At 39.5% G+C, this 19,480-nt stretch overlaps 1 protein-coding gene across 25 annotated transcripts in view; it reads left to right on the top strand.

Moving 5' to 3' along the window:
* The window catches only part of USP54 (ubiquitin specific peptidase 54), a 113,411-nt gene that overhangs the window by 65,011 nt on the left and 28,920 nt on the right, over window positions 1-19,480 (top strand). For 20 of the 25 annotated variants that reach the window (XR_011495650.1, XR_011495653.1, XR_011495646.1 and 17 more), the window contains 12 exons: window positions 5,242-5,376; window positions 6,940-7,053; window positions 7,152-7,234; window positions 7,666-7,771; window positions 7,884-8,030; window positions 9,441-9,590; window positions 11,403-11,571; window positions 12,937-13,107; window positions 15,867-15,998; window positions 16,173-16,553; window positions 16,773-17,004; window positions 17,937-18,070. Coding sequence is in view for 16 of the 25 variants with exons in the window: in XM_070489981.1 (XP_070346082.1) it covers window positions 5,242-5,376; window positions 6,940-7,053; window positions 7,152-7,234; window positions 7,666-7,771; window positions 7,884-8,030; window positions 9,441-9,590; window positions 11,403-11,571; window positions 12,937-13,107; window positions 15,867-15,998; window positions 16,173-16,553; window positions 16,773-17,004; window positions 17,937-18,070 (1,954 nt within the window). In the remaining 9 variants the exon portion in view is untranslated. The remainder of the gene's footprint in view (window positions 1-5,241; window positions 5,377-6,939; window positions 7,054-7,151; window positions 7,235-7,665; window positions 7,772-7,883; window positions 8,031-9,440; window positions 9,591-11,402; window positions 11,572-12,936; window positions 13,108-15,866; window positions 15,999-16,172; window positions 16,554-16,772; window positions 17,005-17,936; window positions 18,071-19,480) is intronic. The other 5 variants (XM_070490023.1, XM_070490041.1, XM_070490025.1 and 2 more) reach the window with 2 other exon arrangements.

Below are 19,480 nucleotides of genomic sequence, written 5' to 3'. Positions count from 1 at the left end.
TTTCTGCAATAAAATGTTAAAAATCCAATGTTATTGTTTGGGCTGCCCAAATGGTAAACATTTAGATACTCTTTCCCGTCTTGAAAGAGAACATTCAGCATTCTTTTGAACACAGAAAACTAGTGTGAAAGTTCTCTTTTCCAATGGTCAGCGACCTTCAAGGACTAGCTCCTTTATCTTCCTTTGAGAGAGTTGTGTTTACAAACAGGCTCAATTGGCCACATTTAGGTTTACAGTTTATTTAGGTTTATGGTTTCCAGGAGGTGTGGAGAAAAAGAGTGATTATGAGAGTTAAAATGATGAGCGATTTGGGAAGCCCAGATCAAGAGGAGAAACCGCTAAGAATTGAATTAGTAGCAGTGCATAAAGTGTGTCAGGCCTTTGCAGAGGTGTTGCTGGAGACATCTCAGGGATGAGTTGGACTCATGACTGGGGCACTTTCCAAAGACTTAAGGCCCATAAAACATGAAATTTAGTGACAGCCCTTCTCCTTGACCCCTATCTTCTCTACTCATGACTTCTTTTAGATGCACAATTAGGAAATCCTGAAAGATAAACAAACAGCTGTTCCCTGCCTAAAGACAAGAGCTATGTTTTAGAGGGAAAAAACTTAAGCAACAGCTGCATTTGTAAATGCCAAAGCACAAAGACTTTCTGTCTTTATGGCACTTCTTATTTACATGGTGTTTTACTAATCCAAATAATTATGTGTTCATCGGGGTAGAATTATTTGCTACTTGATCCAAGAGAAATGGGTGGGGAAGCACCTGCTTTTAGTTATTAAAGTCGTGTTGCTTTTGCACTACATCCAAGAAAACAGCAAACAGACAAAAAGTCACTTGCCTTTTCCTGAAAATGAAAAGGAATACCTTTGGTTTCACCCTGTGAAGAAGAGCAGAGAGAACCCTCAAAGGTGGGTTTTCTCTGTTTATTGAAATGAAACCATCAGAGACCCCACAGGGAAAAGTGATTCCTAGGTTTCGGTTCTTCCTGCCCTTTCTCCCTCTCTGCCATAGAACTCAGCAATTGGAAGAATACCAGTTTTTGTTCCTTATTGGTGCTACCACCTGTTCTTATTGCTGAACTAAATGTTCTTGGCTTTCTTTGCTGTGAACAGGATCTCCCTCTGGGAAAGGTGGGAGGAGGGTGAAAAAGGGAACAGGAGGAGGCCCGTTCCAGCCCTGTGCTCATGTGAGAGGGATACACAGAGGTTAGTGTGCTGCCCTAACAGAGGGGCTTTGTGCTACAGCTTCTTCCAGAGCTGCGGCTCCACAGATGCATGCTGGGCTAGCTCAGCCTGCTTCATCCCTGATACACTTGCTTCTTCCTGACAATAGCAGAGCAAGACCAATAACAATAATTAAAATAAGAAAATAAAGAAGATGCAGGCAGAGGCCATTCTGAATGCATTCAGATAGTCAGTATGCCTGGAGAAAGCTGCCTGTAATTAAGAGGTGAGAAAAGAGTATATCATGGGGAGGTTGGTGCTACTGAACGCAAGTGCCAGATCTGTTGTTGCATATCCACTGTGGATGCAAGCAGAGCTCTGACTAGGTCTTTCCCTTTCTGTGCTAAACCTTTGTTATTTAGGTCAGGAGAAATCTGCCTCTCTTGAATAGGAGCAACAGAATAGAGAAGAGTTTTGTCCTTCCTACCCAGATCTGAGAGACTGGGAAGATAGCTCAAGGTAGAAACATTTCTGACTCAAGGCCCTTCTTCAGCTTAGGTCAGTGGCAGATAGGCTCCTTAGAAACCTAAAATGCTCCCAAATAGAATAATAACAATAGCTAACACTTAGATAGCACTTATCATGCTGCCAGGCATTAGTCTAAGATATATAGATAGACAGTTGGATAGAGATAGACATAACTTGGTTAATTCTTAAATAACCCTAAGAGGTAAATACTATTCTTAATCCTCTTTTAAAAGAGGAAACTGAAGCCTAGAGAAGTAAAGTAACTTGACCAAAATTATGTAGATCATAGGTAACAGGGCTGGGATTTTGAACCCAGATAGTGTGGTTCCAGAGTCCACGCTAACTATTACTCTATGCCATCTCTCAGTGGAGCCCTGTCCTTTCTCAAATGGGGTCATCTGAATTGCAGAACACAGAAAGTGATTTGAGTGACTATTTTCTTAATTCTGTCTCAAGGATGGTAACAACTAGTGCTATGCATGGAACAGAAGTTAATTCATTAGGAATGTTGATGCCTTAGAGTATTAAGGCTTAATTTTTGAGGAAAACCAGTTGAGAAAGACTAAAGGGGCTGTAGTTTGCAAATATCATATTTGTACAGTATAATCCTGGAACTAATTTCCTGTTGGTTTGTTTTGGGGAACCAGTTTTGGACTCTGGACAAAGGACCAAACCTCCTCCATCCATTGCTCTAGAGATGTAGAGCCTTTGTCAGCAGTAATGTCTTACCATTAACAATTGAGAAGAGCAGCAGTTTGGGATATGATAGTGAGGTGACTTTCTTTCAGCAAATCATCAAGTGGTCAGACTACCATTATTTGCAGAAGCAGTCACTGCTGCTTTTCTCACCTTCATTGTCTTTTGTTTCTCCACATTCCAAGTTTCAGAATCCCATAGGTCACTTGGCAGGTATCCATTTGCCCTCTGGGAGTGTTTAACTACGGACCTAGGCCTTTCCTTTTCTTTTCTTTTTTTTTTTTTTTTTTGCTTAAGGAAGATTAGCCCTGAGCTAACATCTGAGCCGGTTTACTTCCACTTTATATGTGTGTGGCTGCCATAGCATGGCTGACAAGTGGTGTAGGTACCCACCTGGAAACTGAACTCACAAACCTGGGCCACCAAACCAGAACATGCCAAACTTAACCACTGTGCCACAGGGCCAGTCCCCTAGGCCTTTCCTTTTGATCTAGTTGAAGAGGTCATTGATAGACATTCTTCCACTCTCAGCAACAAATTATGGAAGGTCGTGCCCTGCCTTTATCTGATCTTATAATAGGCTTGTGAAGAATTGCTAGGTTAGCTCAAAATAACATGGAGTAATTATAATAGATTCCCCCCATCTCCTAGCTTATTAAATAATACTAAATATGTATTGCTGGTACTGCCTCCTCCACATCATAGAGAATCATTTTTAGGGAAATAATAGCAAGTTACGTAGTAAGTTTTTCTTGAGCTGCTGTGGGGATAGATGTTTAATATGTATGAAGAAAAATGATGCTAATGAGAGTAGAATGAGGAAAGCAGTTCTGACTTTAAATTAGTAGAATGAGATTTAGTACAATTTTGCTCTAACCAGTTATATTACCTTAAGAAAAATTTTCATTGTTTCTAGGTAATTCTTTATCTGCTTAAAAAAGGGTAGGGGACTTAATAATATCTTCCCTTAGTAAGATCTGCCCATATCACACGATTCGTTCCTTTAAAACTAGTTATTGGCTGCCCTCTATATGCCAGCACCATTCTAGGTGTTGGGAGTAAAGCAGAGAAGTAAAAGACAAAAAGTTCTGTCCTCATGCTTATATTCTAGAGAGTGTAGTCAGACAATGAATAAGTAAAATATCTGGTATGATAGATGGTGGTAAGTGACACAGGGAAAAATAAAACAGATAAGGCTGGAAGGTTTGGAGAAGAGGTGGTGGAACTTGCAATTTTAAATAAAATAATCAGGAAATACTATATTGAGAAGGTAATATTTGGATAAAAACCTGAAGAGAATGAGTTACTGAGCTGTTGGTAGGTCAAGTAAGATGACCATTCTTGATCTATGACTAGGTTGATGGGGCCTCCTGTTCTTAGATCACATAGGTAAGTTTAAAAAGTTAGGAAGTTAAAAAGTTCATTTCTGGTCTTATTTGTAAGTCTGAAAAATAACCCTGGGATTTTTACATATGAAGAAATTACTAACAAGAATTTCAAGCGAGTGACATTCTTTGGCATGTTGACAATGGCATGTAACTCATTGTTGAGTGAGTTGTTTATCTGAGTGGTTTAGTGAGGATCTGGGCCACATGATGTCAAAGAGTACATTCTGACCTCTGTGGGGAAGGTCCGATACCACTTGAGAAGGACTCATCAAGTCAGGTGCCACTTGTTGCTACTCCTTGTTTCCATTCTCTGGACATCACATTCATCATTGTTTTAGATGTAAGTAAAGATGGAGAAGATAGATATGTTTAATTACTCCAAAATAAAAAACTGCTGCACGTAAAAGACACCAGAAGACTGGAAAAAGATACTTGCCACAGGACAAGACCGGTAAAAACTAAATGTAGTTATAAAGACTAAAATTAACCAGCCTGCCTTATCCCCATGATAAGGATTTCGGGAAATTTATTTATTTTCATGCACTGGTGGAAGTATAAGTTGGCATAGCCTCTTTACAATAGCAAAAAATTGGAGACTGCCAAAATGTCTGTCAATAAAGAAATGGATAAATAGATGTGGTATAATCACCTGATAAAATACTATACAGTAGGGAAAAGGAATGAACCAGGTCTCTCTCTCTCTCTATATATATCATTATGGGTAGATCTCAAAAACAATGCTGAATTTAAAAAAAATTAAAAGTCAGTGTGATACTTTTTACATAAACAAAAAACACACACACAAAAGTGTATTATGTATTATTTAGGGATATATACATACATACATATGTAAAAGTATTAAAAACAGAAGATTATGCAACAAACTCATAAGAGTGAGTGGCTGGTGAAGAGTGGGCAGTCTTAAGCAAGACTTTAGCTTTATGTGTGCATTAGAAGTAAGCATGATAGAAGGTTTATTTCTGGGTGTTAGACATGTAGGTGTTTGTTATATTATTCTTTGTACTTTGGGGCAATTTTAAACTAGCTGAACAGTTTAAAAGAAGGGGCCAAGTTTCATAGGATGAGCCCCCAGAGAATAATTTTCATCCATTTACATATAATTTATGCTTGTTGACTACAGACCACCTACCTCTATCTGTATCAGAAGAAATGAGGTAACTGCATTACATTAACACGTGAGGTTAATTGTCTCTCCTAATGTGTTCTTGATGGTGTCACATTCGGGTGGAAGAGCAAGGATTCTTATTAGCACAGAACATGCCCTTTACTCTGACTCTTGATTTTTTCCTTTTTTATTACTAATTGCAAGCATATCAACTCACGGGAAGTACATTTGGTTCCATAGCTATAAGCATGGAGATGCTAGCATGACAGATGGGGATGTGTGGAAGCTTCATAACAGCACTGTGCTCATTCCCTTGTCTAACCTCTTCCCTACAGGGAATCTTTAACCAGTTTCAGTGTAGTAGTGAAAAAGTGCTTCCATCTGACACTGTTCGCAGTGCTCTGGCAAAGACATTCCAGGATGAACAGCGTTTCCAGCTGGGAATTATGGATGATGCTGCGGAGTGCTTTGTAAGTGCTGGCCTCTGGCACTCTTTGATGTGGAGTGGAACTGCTGATAGTCTCCATCAGGGACTGGCTACTTTCCTGTGGTATTTACTGTGCCCCTTGTCTCTACAGTTACAATTAGGAATTTCCCTGGTTTCTCAGAGCTCTAGGGTGTCTCTTCTAATGCAGTATGAATTGCCTAGTGGGTTTATTCTTTTTTCTTCAAGCTTAGGGTAATTTTGTGCTTGCCATTGCATAAAACAGTGGCTCTCACCTTCAGAGGAGACAGGACTCATTGAAATATAAATTGCTGGGCCCCATCCCCTTGGGTTTCTGATTAAATAGGTCTAGAGTGAAGTCCAAGAATATCTAGCTCTAACAAGTTCCCAGGTGATGCTAATACTGATGCTGCAGGTCTGGGGACTGCACTTTGAGAACTCTTGCATTACTAAGGATAATTAAACAGAGAATAGCTGAATCCCTAGCACAAGTGTGATGTACTATTTAGATGGCTACATTGTTCCCTGGGACTTTTAGTAGAAGACCCTAACTCTTCTGAACTTGGTTCTATCCATCAATCTTCAAAAGACTCTCTGTGCATCATTAAAAACATCTGAGAGTCATATACGTCCCATTACAGGGTAAAGTGTACACCAAAATCAGAGGTACTCCTGAGAAACTGGATCATTGATATATTGCTGGTGGGAATGCAAAATGGTATAGCCACTCTGGAAAACAGTTTGGCAATTTCTTAAAAAACTATACTTGCAAACTACCATACAATTAAGCAGTTGCATTCCTGGACATGTATCCCAGAGAAATGAAAACTTATGTTCGTACAAAAACTTATACATGAATGCTCGTAGAAGCTTTATTTGTAGTAGCCAAAAATTGGAAACAACCCAAATGCCTTTGATGGGTAGATGATGAAACAAACTGTGGTACTTACATACCATGAATACTGTGCAGCAACAAAAAGGAATGAACTGTTGATTTACACAATAACTTGAATGGATCCAAAGGGATATACTGAGTGAAAAATATAATATCAAAAGATTATATACTATATACTATCCCATTTATATAACATTCTTGAAATAAAATTATGGAAATCAGAGAACAGATTAGTGGTTGCTAGGGGTTAGGGTTGGGTTTGGGTGGGTAAGGCTATAAAGGGCTAGCATGAGGGAGCCTTGTGGTGATGGAATAATTTTATATCTTGGTAGTGATTCCATGACTCGCTATATGGGTAAAATTGCATGGAGCTATACACACAAATGAGTGTGTGTAAAATTGGTGAAATCTGAAAACTCTGTATTGTATTGATGTCCATTTCCTGGTTTGGATATTCTACTATACTTATGCAAGATGTTATCATTGGGGGAAACTGAGTGAAAGGTACATGGACCTCCTGTATAATTTTTTTGAGACTTCCTATGAATTTATAATCATTTCAAATTAAAAAGTTAAAAAAAGTCAGGGTATTCCTACATTCTAGGAGAATTGCTGTTTCTCTGAGTAAACTGCCAACCAATTTGTACAATACATTTGTATTGTGATTTACTGCTTTTGTTCTTTGCCTATTAGGAAAATCTCCTGATGAGAATTCACTTCCACATTGCTGATGAAACCAAAGAGGATATATGTACTGCCCAACACTGCATCTCCCACCAGAAATTTGCAATGACTTTGTTTGAGCAGGTGAACCTTATCTCTATCTCCATCACTTCTTAGATTTGGGTACGAAAACAGTTAATGACTGTGGCTGCTTGGTTTTGCTTTTTTCTCCCTGGGCCTAGTGTGTATGTACTAGCTGTGGCGCCACTTCTGATCCACTGCCTTTCATCCAGATGGTGCATTACATCTCCACCACTTCCCTTTGGTGAGTCTTACAGGGTTCCCTGATGGTACTCTTAGGCACTCCTTTAGTTTGGGTTTTAACTGAAGGCATCCAAATAGCTTATATCTTTATTGCTGAGTCTATGCTATATGGTAGGAACCCAGAACAGTAGTTTTAACATAACCTGTATTCTCCTTCTTTCTCCTTCCGTCCCTCACCTTTTCTTTGGCTCAGTTCTGGCCAGCAAAGTGGGAGGAGGAATGGAGATTCTATGAGCTTTGGACTTGGGGACAGGCAGAGGTACCCAGTGTGTTTGTGGGACACTGAGGCTTGTTAGAACAAGGGGCTTTGGTATAGTGGGCAGAGGAAGTCAAACATGTGAGTTAGGAGTGAGCATGAATGATTTATTTGATTTAGATATATAACTCTATACAATTCCCACCATCATCCCACTTCCATTCCCCATCTTGAAGCAATCAGGCTATTTGTATGCTGGAAAGACGAGAAAAACCCTCACCAAGCATGTTTGGTGAGCTGCTGCAGAATGCCAGCACCATGGGGGATCTGCGGAACTGTCCGGTGAGTCAAGTCAGGGGTGGGGATTGGAGTGGTGAGGGGAACCCTAGAATTAGTAGAATTGAGGCAGAGCCAGTGGGAAACATGTCAAACTACCCTTATATATGTATTTCAGAGCAACTGTGGAGAGAGGATTCGGATTCGCCGTGTGTTGATGAACGCTCCACAGATTATCACGATTGGACTGGTGTGGGACTCAGACCACTCAGACTTGGCAGAGGATGTCATCCACAGCCTGGGCACTTGCCTTAAACTGGGTGATGTGAGTGTTAGTTACCTTTATCTCTGACTTAGAGTTCTTGTGTCTTAGTATTGCTCAAGAGCAGTGAACACTGAACACAAAGGTATATCCTAGATGACAAACATTATAGAGCTTTGGACAAATTATACTAGTGTATATGTGTCCACATACAGATGCATGCATGTATATGCTCACATACCTTCTTTGGGTAGGTGGCAAAGACTTTAGAAGAAAAGGGATGACCTTGGCCTTGAAAAACATGATGGGCAGAGCTTAGCTACTGATAAAAATCAAACAGTTTATAGAGTTGTGTGCTCTACTCATTGCTGGTTTATATCAGTCTAGAGTAGGGAGGTGTATTCAACCATGGGAGGTAGTAAGGTCAAAGAAGTGAGCAATGTTGACTACAGCTGCTATGGGAGGTGAAGGAGGTAAAAGTTGGTGACCTTAGCCCTAGAATACGAAATTCACAGTGAAGAACCAGTGTCTGTTGAGAAAGTAATAAAATCACTTGGAAGAGAATTTAGTGATTTTCCATGTATCTGTTTAGGGAAATAGGGAAACAGACTTCAGATGTGATGGGGTCTTGACTTTATCAGGTCTGTGCCCTGGTGTAGGTACAGCCAGGGTTTTCCTTCAGTTCAAGAGAAGAACCAGAAACTCTGTGGTTTTCTTTCTACTGGTTATTCTCTGGGATAGTTTTGTGACTAAGAAGATCTCCTGTTGTTTTTTAATGTCATTAAGCCACTAATGAAAATAAATGAACTATCTGAGATCTTGTTTTAGGTCTCCTTCCCAAGTAATCTCTGACATGAGTAGGCTATGCACAATAGAATCTCTTTTTTATAGATTTCTGTAGCCTACATATTCTGTACTGTTCTAGTTTTATTTTTATGATTGTTTTCTCAATCAGATAAGTTCCTCAAGGCAAGAATCTTTTTCTTCAAATTCTTTTTGTATGTCTCTTAGCACCTAGGACAGTCCTGGACATCTAGGAATTGAAATGCTGGTAATCAGCATGGCAGCATTGCTCCTCCTAAGGGCTTTCTTACCCACTACTTACGGTATCAGCAGGAAATTTCTATTTGTGGTGCTAGGTGATAAATAACTTTTGAGACTTGAGAGTTGTTTTGTTTTATTTTTTCAACTTTCCTGCCTCCTCCTATGATAGGACCCAGCCAGAAAATATTATTGAAAGGTATGAAGAAATATCACCACCTTACCAGTTTACTGGCCCTATCTGTCTTGCTTTTCCCTACATTTTGCCTTTTTAGGTTCATTTCTGATGATTAATATGGACTAGCAAAAAAATTGTAGACTGAAGGGTGGAGAAGCAAGTCAGTACCTTAATTAAGAAATGATGGAGTCTGCTGAGAGAAGATGTGAGAGGGTTGAGTATGTGACTGTTCCTTTTCTCTTCTTTCCCAACAGCTGTTTTTCAGAGTGACAGATGACCGGGCCAAACAGTCTGAACTGTACTTAGTAGGAATGATCTGTTACTATGGCAAACATTATTCTACATTCTTTTTCCAAACAAAGATCCGCAAATGGATGTATTTTGATGATGCTCATGTCAAGGAGGTAGGAATATTCAAGCCCTTGTTGAAGTGTTCGGTGACTAAAACAAAAAACTGAGGATAATTATTTGTCTTCAGTGTTTCATTTTTATAATTTTGATGTCTGCCTGCTTATTTGTTGAATTTATGAGAGTATCAGTCTTGTCTTCCCCAATAGACAGCACGTTCCTTGAGGACAGCCTCAATATATCTTCTATTATTTTCTCTGAAGTGCATCACAGTTCTGTATTTATAGTTGACGAAGTATTTTTTTAATGTGTTAATTGGTTGATTTGAGTGAGAACAGTCTAATGCCTTGAAGTAGGTTATAAGGTTAGCACAAAGTTCAGAATTCCAAATCTTGGAATTATCAGTGGGTAATACTTTGTCTCAGGGTGGCTATAAAGTATTCTCTGATTGTTAGCTCCCTAAGGTGCTCTATTACAGCTTAACGTGTTTTGGGATAATATAGAGAAAATAGGGCTATGGTGATGTTTAAAGCTGGAAACTTGGTATTATCTAAACCACAGAGTCTTTGCTGAAGTAGTTTAAGTGATCTGCGTGAGTTAGGAAGCCTCTTGTGGTAAAGTTAGCAGCTAGGAGACTGCTGACTATATGCTACACCAATCCATGGGCCTTAAAACCGTGTGTTCCACAAATAGGAAAGTCTCTGTCAAATTCCCTGACTCTCTTCATCTTCATCTCTTTTTTTTGCTCTTATAATTTTGGGCAACTTATATAAATTCTTTGAGCTTCAGGTTTTTTATTGAAAAATAATACCTGCCTTATGAGATATTAAATAAGATTTGTATGTAAAAAGCATATGTTTTAGTTAAAATAGTGAAAACTCAGTTACAAATTTACTGAACATCTATTATGAAATGAGTGTTTTGCTAATTGTCTGACTCCGACTAAGAATGTGACCTGGTTCAAGCTTAAGAGAGGATGAGTTTGGGGATTTGATTGAATTGTTGTTCCCATGGCTATTCTGTCACTCTTTTTCACTGCCATGACAACACAGAATCCAACACAAACCTAAGGCCAGGAAGTTCAGCTGTCAATTCTAAGCATTTTGACATTTTATGTCCTGCCATGTGTAAACTCTGAAAAGGAATGTCATTGATTCTAAGGCAGTCTGTGAAAGAGTTTCTGTCTGCTCTTTAGCTTTATAAAAGTGATTTTAATATTTAGGAGAAAATTATAGAAATGCAAACTTCAAGCAAGGGCCTTAATTTGGTGTTTGTAAAAAGAAATTGATCACCAAGACAGCTGAAGCTCCCTCACATAACCTATTCACCTTTGAAAACTTTTATTTATGTTTTACAATTGAATTGATGTAATAATAGTAATTTTATTCAGCATTCCTATCTCTTACAGGGTTTTAATAAAAGTAATTTTTATTACTTTTTACAGGGTTTTAATTACAGGGTTTTAATGCTTTCTAAAAGGATTTAACAAAAAATTTATTAAGTTTAGTTCTAAGATCTCTTTCATTGTCTCTTTACCCAGTTCTTTTTTTTTCTTCTCCCAAAGCTCCCCAGTACATAGTTGTATATTCTAGTTGTGAGTGCCTCTGGTTGTGCTATGTGGGACGTTGCCTCAGCATGGCCTGAGGAGTGGTGCCATGTCTGCAACCGGGATCTGAAGCGGCGAAACTCCGGGCCGCCGAGGTGGAGCGTACGAACTTAACCACCTGACCATGGGGCTGACCCCTCTTTACCCCATTCTTGTCTTTTCATCTCTTTTATTTTCTTTAGAAAAACAGAACATGGAGGTATGTTTTGAATTGTGGATATGAAGTATAATTATCATGTTGTTCTGTTTTTTTCTGATTCAGATTGGACCCAAATGGAAGGATGTGGTGACCAAATGCATCAAGGGTCATTATCAGCCTTTGCTACTGCTTTATGCAGACCCTCAGGGTACCCCAGTGTCTACCCAGGACCTGCCTCCCCAGGTTGAGTTCCAGTCGTACAGCAGGATGTGCTACGATAGTGAAGATTCAGGTGAGCAGCCCCGCTCTTTGCCTTCCCCTTCTCCCCTCCAATGTGATCACTGGACATTTGGGACTCATACTTAATCATGAGCCTAGTATATAACCTAGCTTGGAGAAAGAGGCTCCATTAAAGATAGGAAAGAAGTGCCAACTTATGCTGAAACCCAAGTTGTGCCAGGCTTTGTTTCCTTCAGCCTTCAAGAATGTGTTGCCTAAATCACCTGGCCCCAGTTCAAAAGTGAGAAGGAAATTATGTTGATTTAGACTGAGATAGTAAGTTTGTGAGGGAAATCTCAGTATTTAACTTCTAATACTGGTAGAGATGACTGATTCTTAACAGTGACTTAAGTGAGTTGTTAAGACCAAGAAAAATGATATATGTTAGTACAAAGCTAGCCATTTTGTTTGAGATAAGAGATTTTTTTTGGTTTTAAAATGCCAAGTGCAATAACAATATGAATCAGTTGTTCACTTCTAATTCAATTGTTTGGAACTTGTTATGCTTTCCTGTAGAAACAATTTGCTAGCCCACAGAGGCTCATAATATATTAGAAATATAACCCTAAAGGTTTTGGCTTGATTCCTGAAAAGGAGGAAAAAGAATTGTTCTTTTCCTCTGCTAGAACTGGCCCTGAGTATAATTTTGAAGACAAGACACTTGTCTTTAGAATCTTTTTCGCTCCCTTTTGTGCCTCCCTCCTGCTTGGTACCTGGTGTTCTTCCCATCCTTGTACCTCACCCAGACCTGGCCTGCTTCTCCCTTCAGTCAAACACTCATTTCCATTGTTGTGCATATTTCAGCTAGGTGTTCAGAAGAGAGTAGTCTGATTGAACTAATTCACACTAAAGTATAAATAACAGCTCCATAATTTCTCAGAGAGATTAAAAATGCTTATAATGTCAATTAAAATCTTTAAAGTGACATTTCTGGCAGTATAGGAGAAAAATTATGGGACAGGGGAACAACTGGTTATGTATGCCAGGTCGGCCTGGGACTCTCCATCTAAGTAGATCTTACTTTTCACAACTTTTTCCTTTCTTCCGCTTCCCCCCCCCCATAGGTTTTCTAAAAACACCACAGTTTTTCACAGTGGCAGGCAAAGTGAGGGCTTCAGTAAGCTAGGGGCAGGAATGGGAAGAATTGTTTGTGTGTCTGGGTTATCTGGAAGCTGGGTGTTGGGAAGAATTGTTTGTGTGTCTGGGTTATCTGGAAGCTGGGTGTTGGGAAGAATGGCTCTAGTATATCCTTCTCACCCTTCCATCTAGGAAGTTCTTGCCTTATGGACCTTTGTTACCATCCAACTCTTTTCCCCCTCTCTGTCACTGTCCTTCTCTCTTACCTCACTTTTGCATATATGTCTCCTCCTTCCCTCAGGGAGGGAGCCCTCCATCTCAAGTGATACTCGAACAGATTCCTCAACGGAGAGCTATCCCTACAAAAACTCCCACCATGAGTCTGTGGTCAGTCACTTCTCTTCTGATTCTCAGGGGACAGTCATCTATAATGTGGAGAATGATTCCACGTCTCAGAGCAGTCGGGACACAGGTAGGGACTTATACAGTGGACCCAGCTAGCCTGATTCAGTTCCTACATAGAGGGTCTCTCAAGAAAAAGAAACTGGGGCAAGTCAGAAATATTTGTCATGCAAAGGGGGAAAGGCACAGAACTTGGGTAATTGAATGGGATGAAAAGAAGCAATGCAATTCTGAATAAATGATAATGTTCCATTCCACATATTCCTGTCAACAGCAGCATATCAGTAAGAACCATTGTGATGTGATTATTGATGTGATTGTTTATTCTGAAATCTACTTTTCTCCTGCTATGCTCATGATCCCTGTCCTTCTCATAGTGCTCCATTAAACCCTTGCGGTCTTGCACCTCATCATATTCTCACGCCAGGCTTTGTACCAAGTGAAGGACTTTGGGAGAAGGAGTATATTTATGGGCAGGGGATACTTGCTGATCGCCTTACAAAAAGCAAAAGAAGGAAAGCTAGCCTGTTTGCTATTGTGGTTCCAAGCAGAGAATGTTCTTGAATTGTTCTGTTAATCTATAGAAGACTGCACCTGTATCATGGAAGAAATCAATATAGGGCATAGGAGGAAGAACAGCAGGTGACTGACTGCTGAGATGAAAAGTTCGTCACTTAAGGCATAGAACAGTGCCCATACTCTTAGAGACTTAGGAATTAGTGAGCACATGGCTTCAGATTGGTGGTTTATACTCTGTGTGTGGCCTTTTTTTTTAAATAGAGAGTTTCAAACATATTCACAATTATACAGAGTAGTATACTGCCCCTCCAGGTACCCATCACCTAATTTCATAATTATAATTCATGGCCAAACTACTTTTATCTGTACCTTAACCCACTTCCCCACTCCTAGATTGTTTTGAAACAAATCTCAGATGTTATATCACTTTTTCCATAAATATTTTAGTGTGTATCTCAAAAACATAAGAAATCATTTTTTTTTTTTAAGGATTGACACCTGGGCTAACAGCTGTTGCCAATCTTTTTTTTTTTTTTCTGCTTTATCTCCCCAAACCCCCCCATACACAGTTGTATATCTCTTACTTGCAGGTCCTTCTAGTTGTGGGATGTGGGACGCCGCCTCAACGTGGCCTGATGAGTGGTGCCATGTCCGCGCCCAGGATCCGAACCCTGGGCCGCCGCAGCGAGCGCATGAACTTAACCACTCGGCCACAGAGCCGGCCCCATAGAAATCATTTTTTAATATACCATTATCATATTTAAAAATATTAACAATAATTCCTTAAAACCACTAAATAACCAGTGAGTATTCAAATACACAATTATCTTACAAGTGTCATAAGTTTTTAATGGTTTGACTCAGAATCCAAATGAGGTCTACACATTGCAATGAGTTGATAAGTCTTTTATGTTTCTTTTAATCTGTAGCTTTTCCCTCTGTATTTTTCCTTGCAATTTATTGCTGAAGAACTAGGTAGTTTGTCTTGTAGATTCCCCTGATTCTAAATTTTGGTAATTGTATTCCTATGGCACACTTCAGCTTTTTTTTTTTCTGTGCTCTGTATTTCTTGTAAATTGGTAGTTGGATTGAGAGATTTGGTCAGATTCATGTTGGATTTCTTTTGGTGACTATTGCATAGATGACTACTGCAAAGTGTGATTTTTTTTTGACCATATTTCTCAAACTGCAAACCAGGGAGAAGCCAAGTCACAGGATAAATAAGGGATATTTTCTGGGAGAGTCAGGTTTATGTTAAGGGTTTGTGAACAGCTGAGAGTAGGGTAGCATACCCCCATTGCTTTAACATTTGTAGATTTAGTTGCTTCAAGTGATTTCCTCCTGTCTTTCTTATGGGCTCAGAGGTAGCACAGGATCAGATAAAAGTAATAAAAGATTGCATGGGTAATTGATTGAAAATATGTAGCCATATCACTACACTGCTGATACCTGAATATGTACAAGGATTTTCACATACTAACATATGAAAACAAAATTCTCTTAGCTCTCAGTGCATTTGAGAATCTAGATTTTCTCTAAGCCTGCCTTCTAATTTAATTTGCCTCTGACTTCTACAGCTTAGATGATTGTATCCTTTGAAATCTGACCTTTGCTTTTATCAAAACATACTCATATATTTACATACTGTGGGCATAAAGCAGGGCAAGTTACATGAAAGAGCCCAGATCTCCTGGATTTCCCAGTGATTAGTATTGAGGAACAGTGAAGTGTAATCTCTGGGTGGAGCCGAATTTGGGAAAGCATGGGTTGGGGCCAGGAATGAAAATTATTCAAATTTCAAATGTCTTTTTAAGTGATTCATATTTAAGGTAGGTTTAGAACTGTGGGCAAAGGCTAGGGCACTTGGGATAATACCAGATGTAATAAAAATTAGGCTTTATTGGTATGTATTGCTAAAGAAGTGAAAGGAAAGCTCTGTCTTCTATTTATGAGAGTGAAAATGTATTGGTACGTGACATTTTTATACAATCTTTAAAACTTTTGCCTTTTAAGATTACCAAGTGATGTTCCTTCTGGGTCACTGGGAAAGATTATGAGCAGATTGAGACTGCTAATTGCTCAGGAAACACTTTAAATTGGAAAGTTCCCAATAAATACTTGAGTTTCTCTGCATTTATCTATTGAGAGATTGCTGCTACACTTAAAGCAGATAGCCTTGGCCCCCACAGCTTCTGATACATGAATACACTAAATTTGTGGTACCTCCGTGAATCCCAAAGGGAGGCAAGGTTCCCAAGAGGTGGAGATTAGTCTCAGATACCAGCTTACCCCATTTCCTTGTTCTTCCAGGGCACCTGACTGATACTGAATGTAATCAGAAACTCACATCCAAGAAAGGGTCATTGATCGAGCGCAAGAGGAGCTCTGGCAGGGTTAGGAAGAAAGGCGATGAGCCACAGGCCTCAGGGTACCACAGTGAAGGCAAGCCACTCTGCATTGCTTCTCTTTCTTCATTCACTCTATCAAACTTTTGTCACACACCAGACTGGTTTCTCCTTTCTGCTCAAAGGGCTTTCCTTGTTTCTTCAACTTTAGGGTCTGGGTATCCATAATTATTTTAAATATTTATATTTGTTTCATTCTTTGTGTTTTTAGGAGAAACATTGAAAGAGAAGCAAGCTCCTAGGAATGCCTCTAAACCATCCAGCAGCACGAACAGACTGAGGGATTTTAAAGAAACAGTCAGCAATATGATCCATAACAGACCATCCCTGGCTTCTCATACCAATCTAGGATCTCCCTATGGGGGGAGGGGAGGAGACCAGACTGACAAAAAACCTCCTAGGAACCTGCCTCTACACTCTCATGACTGGGAAGTAGAGAGTACCAGCAGTGAGTCAAAATCCAGTTCTTCTAGCAAGTATCGTTCAACATGGAGACCCAAACGAGAGTCTCTAAATATTGACAGTATCTTTAGTAAGGACAAAAGAAAGCACTGTGGCTATACCCAGCTTAGCCCCTTTTCTGAGGATTCAGGTGAGAAGATAATTAGGGAAGAATTGGGCTTTTAAATAAAGTTGATTTGTGTAATTTAAAAAGCTGGGTTTTCTGGTAGACCTGGCAAAGTGCCTTTTTACCCTTTTGGGGATATGAGTTCAGTGAATGAGTAGCTGGAGGGAGGGGTTAATTATGTCTTGATTTGAGGCAGATGCTAAATCTACCTCCTTTTCCATACTTGTCCTTTGATCGGGATAGCTAAAGAATTTACACAAGATGAACGAAGCAAGCCACCTGCTTACGAGGTTAAACCTGGTGGACCAAGCCCCCAGCACAAGCCCTGGGGCCCAGCACGGCCAGGCTCTCACCTTTTAGAGCAGCACCCTCGCCTAATTCAGCGAATGGAATCAGGCTATGAGAGCAGTGAGAGGAACAGCAGCAGCCCTGTCAGCCTGGATGCAGCCCTTCCTGAGAGCTCCAGTGTCTGCAGGTATTGTTTGGCCTTTGAATAGCGGCATTGTCCCTTGCAGCAATGTGAGCCACCAGGAGGCTTTTCAACTCAGACAAGTGGAGAGATGGACTTTATTACCATTGTGTGGGCAAGCAAAGTATTGTGCTCTATCAAATTTCTGTGGCAACAGCACCCTCTGCTGGGAGAAAGAGCAAAGGCATTTGAGAAAGGAGATAACTTTTAATTAAATATTATATGTAAAATAATTGTTTAGTAAATTACTTTTAATGAAAGAATGAATCAGTGCAGCAAAACTTATATAGTCCTATGATCAGAGAGAAAACTCAATTGCTATTTATTCTTGCCTTTCATTTTATGATAGGTTCTTTTTTTTCAGGGTCACTGGGGATTCTGTGTTTAATGAAGCCAATGATATTCATAATTCCATAAGATAATGATCACAGTTTAATAAAGCTCATTGTACCCTGTCCATAGGGCCCATTTTGCTATAAATTTCATATCTTCATACATTGTTTTTACTGAGTTGCCACAGAGGCAAGTTTCCTAACTGTACAGCTGCTTTGGAAGGAGTGATTACACCTTCAAGGGTGGCAACCACATCCTCATACTTTCCCATTGTTCTTCCCTGGCCACAGGACCCTATTCAGTTTTATACATGAGAAGATGCTACAAAGGTGTAAGGAAGGAAGGCAATCCATATGAGAGCATTTGTTTATTAATTCATTAAGTAAACTTTGTGCCAGAAACTGTGCTAGATGCACAAAATGTGAATGAGGTGAGATAAGATGAGGGACTGAATGGATATTTCAATTTTTCAGAGGTAGTATAGTGGATACTTTAATTATATTAGTTTGATGTTTTGTTGTTTTTTTGAGGGAATTTAGTCCCAGGAATGTTGCTAGTTTATCACCCTTCTGTTTCTTTTACTGGACTCTGGTTCTCTTTTGAAGGGATCCAAGTGCTAAGAGATCAGCTGGATTGGCACCTTCCTGGCATCACATCCCAAAGTCTCACAGCAGTAGCATCCTGGAGACGGACTCCACAGCATCCAGGAGTGGTTGGACAAAGAATCAGCCCATTGCAGGTAAGCAAAAGGACCCTGGATTTGGAGTATTGAATTTGGCTGCCAATGCTATTTGGGAAACAGCCTTAGCTGAGCACATTTGAAATTAGAGGACAGTTGCACTTTGAATATTCCATCAGAATGTAAATGTACAGGCATGTGGGCTGCTCCATTTTTGGATTTATTTATTTTTTGTTCTCCATCACAGCTTGCCTGATTGTTTTTTTCTACCTTGGAGAGAGCCCTTGTGGGAGCAAGAAGGAACAGAAATATAGTGAACAGTGTCAGCAGCACCTGAATTCCATAGAAGAATAAGTCCTAGGGCTTTCCTTGATATAGAGGCAGCTTCTTGGGAATGGATTTCTTTCTTTTTTGTTTTTTTTTATTATGGTCTAAATAGTTTTTTAACATTGTGAAATTTCAGTTGTACATTAAGATTTGTCAAACACCATATAAATGTGCCCCTGCACCCCTTGTGCCCACTCTCTCCCCTCTCCTTCCCCCTGGTAATCACTAAGTTGTTCTCTTTGTCCATAAGTTTGCTTATATTCCACATATGAGTGAAATCATACAGTGTTTGCCTTTCTCTATCTGGCTTATTTTGCTTAACATGATGCCCTCAAGGTCCATCCATGTGACTGTGAGTGGGACAATTATGTCTTTCTTTTATGGCTGAGTAGTATTCCATTGTATATATACACACCACATCTTCTTTATCTAATCATCAGTCGCTGGTTACTTGGGTTGCTTCCATGTCTTGGCTGTTGTGAGTAATGCTGCAATGAACATAGGGGTGCATAAGTCTCTTTGTATTGTTGATTTCAAGTTCTTTGGATAAATACCCAGTAGTGGGATAGCTGGGTCATATGGTAATTCTATTTTTAATTTTTTGAGAAATCTCCATACTGTTTTCCAAAGTGGCTGTACCAGTTTGCATTCCGACCAGAGTGCATGGGGGTTCCCTTTTCTCCACAACCTCTCCACCATTTATTATTTTTTGTCTTGGTGATTATAGCCATTCTAACAGGTGTAAGATGATATCTAATGTAGTTTTGATTGGCATCTCCATGATTATTAGTGATATTGAGCATCTTTTCACATGCCTGTTGGCCATCTGTATGTCTTCTTTGGAAAAATGTCTGTTCATATCCTCTGCCCACTTTTTGATTGGGTTGTTTATTTTTTTGTAGTTCAGTTGTGTGAGTTCTTTATATATTATGGAGATTAACCCCTTATTGGATATATGACTTGCAAATATTTTCTCCCAGTTCGTGAGTTGTTTTTTCATTTTGATCTTGGTTTCCTTTGCCTTCCAGAGCTCTTTAGTCTGATGAAGTCCCACTTGTTTATTTTTTCTTTTGTTTCCCTTATCTGAGTTGACATCGTATTTGTAAAGATCCTTTTAAGACTGATGTCAAAGAGTATACTGCC

This window comes from Equus asinus, chromosome 2 (genome assembly GCF_041296235.1).
Source record: "Equus asinus isolate D_3611 breed Donkey chromosome 2, EquAss-T2T_v2, whole genome shotgun sequence".
NCBI classification, from domain to species: Eukaryota; Metazoa; Chordata; class Mammalia; order Perissodactyla; family Equidae; genus Equus; species Equus asinus.
This window is presented reverse-complemented; position numbering and strand designations above follow the sequence as displayed.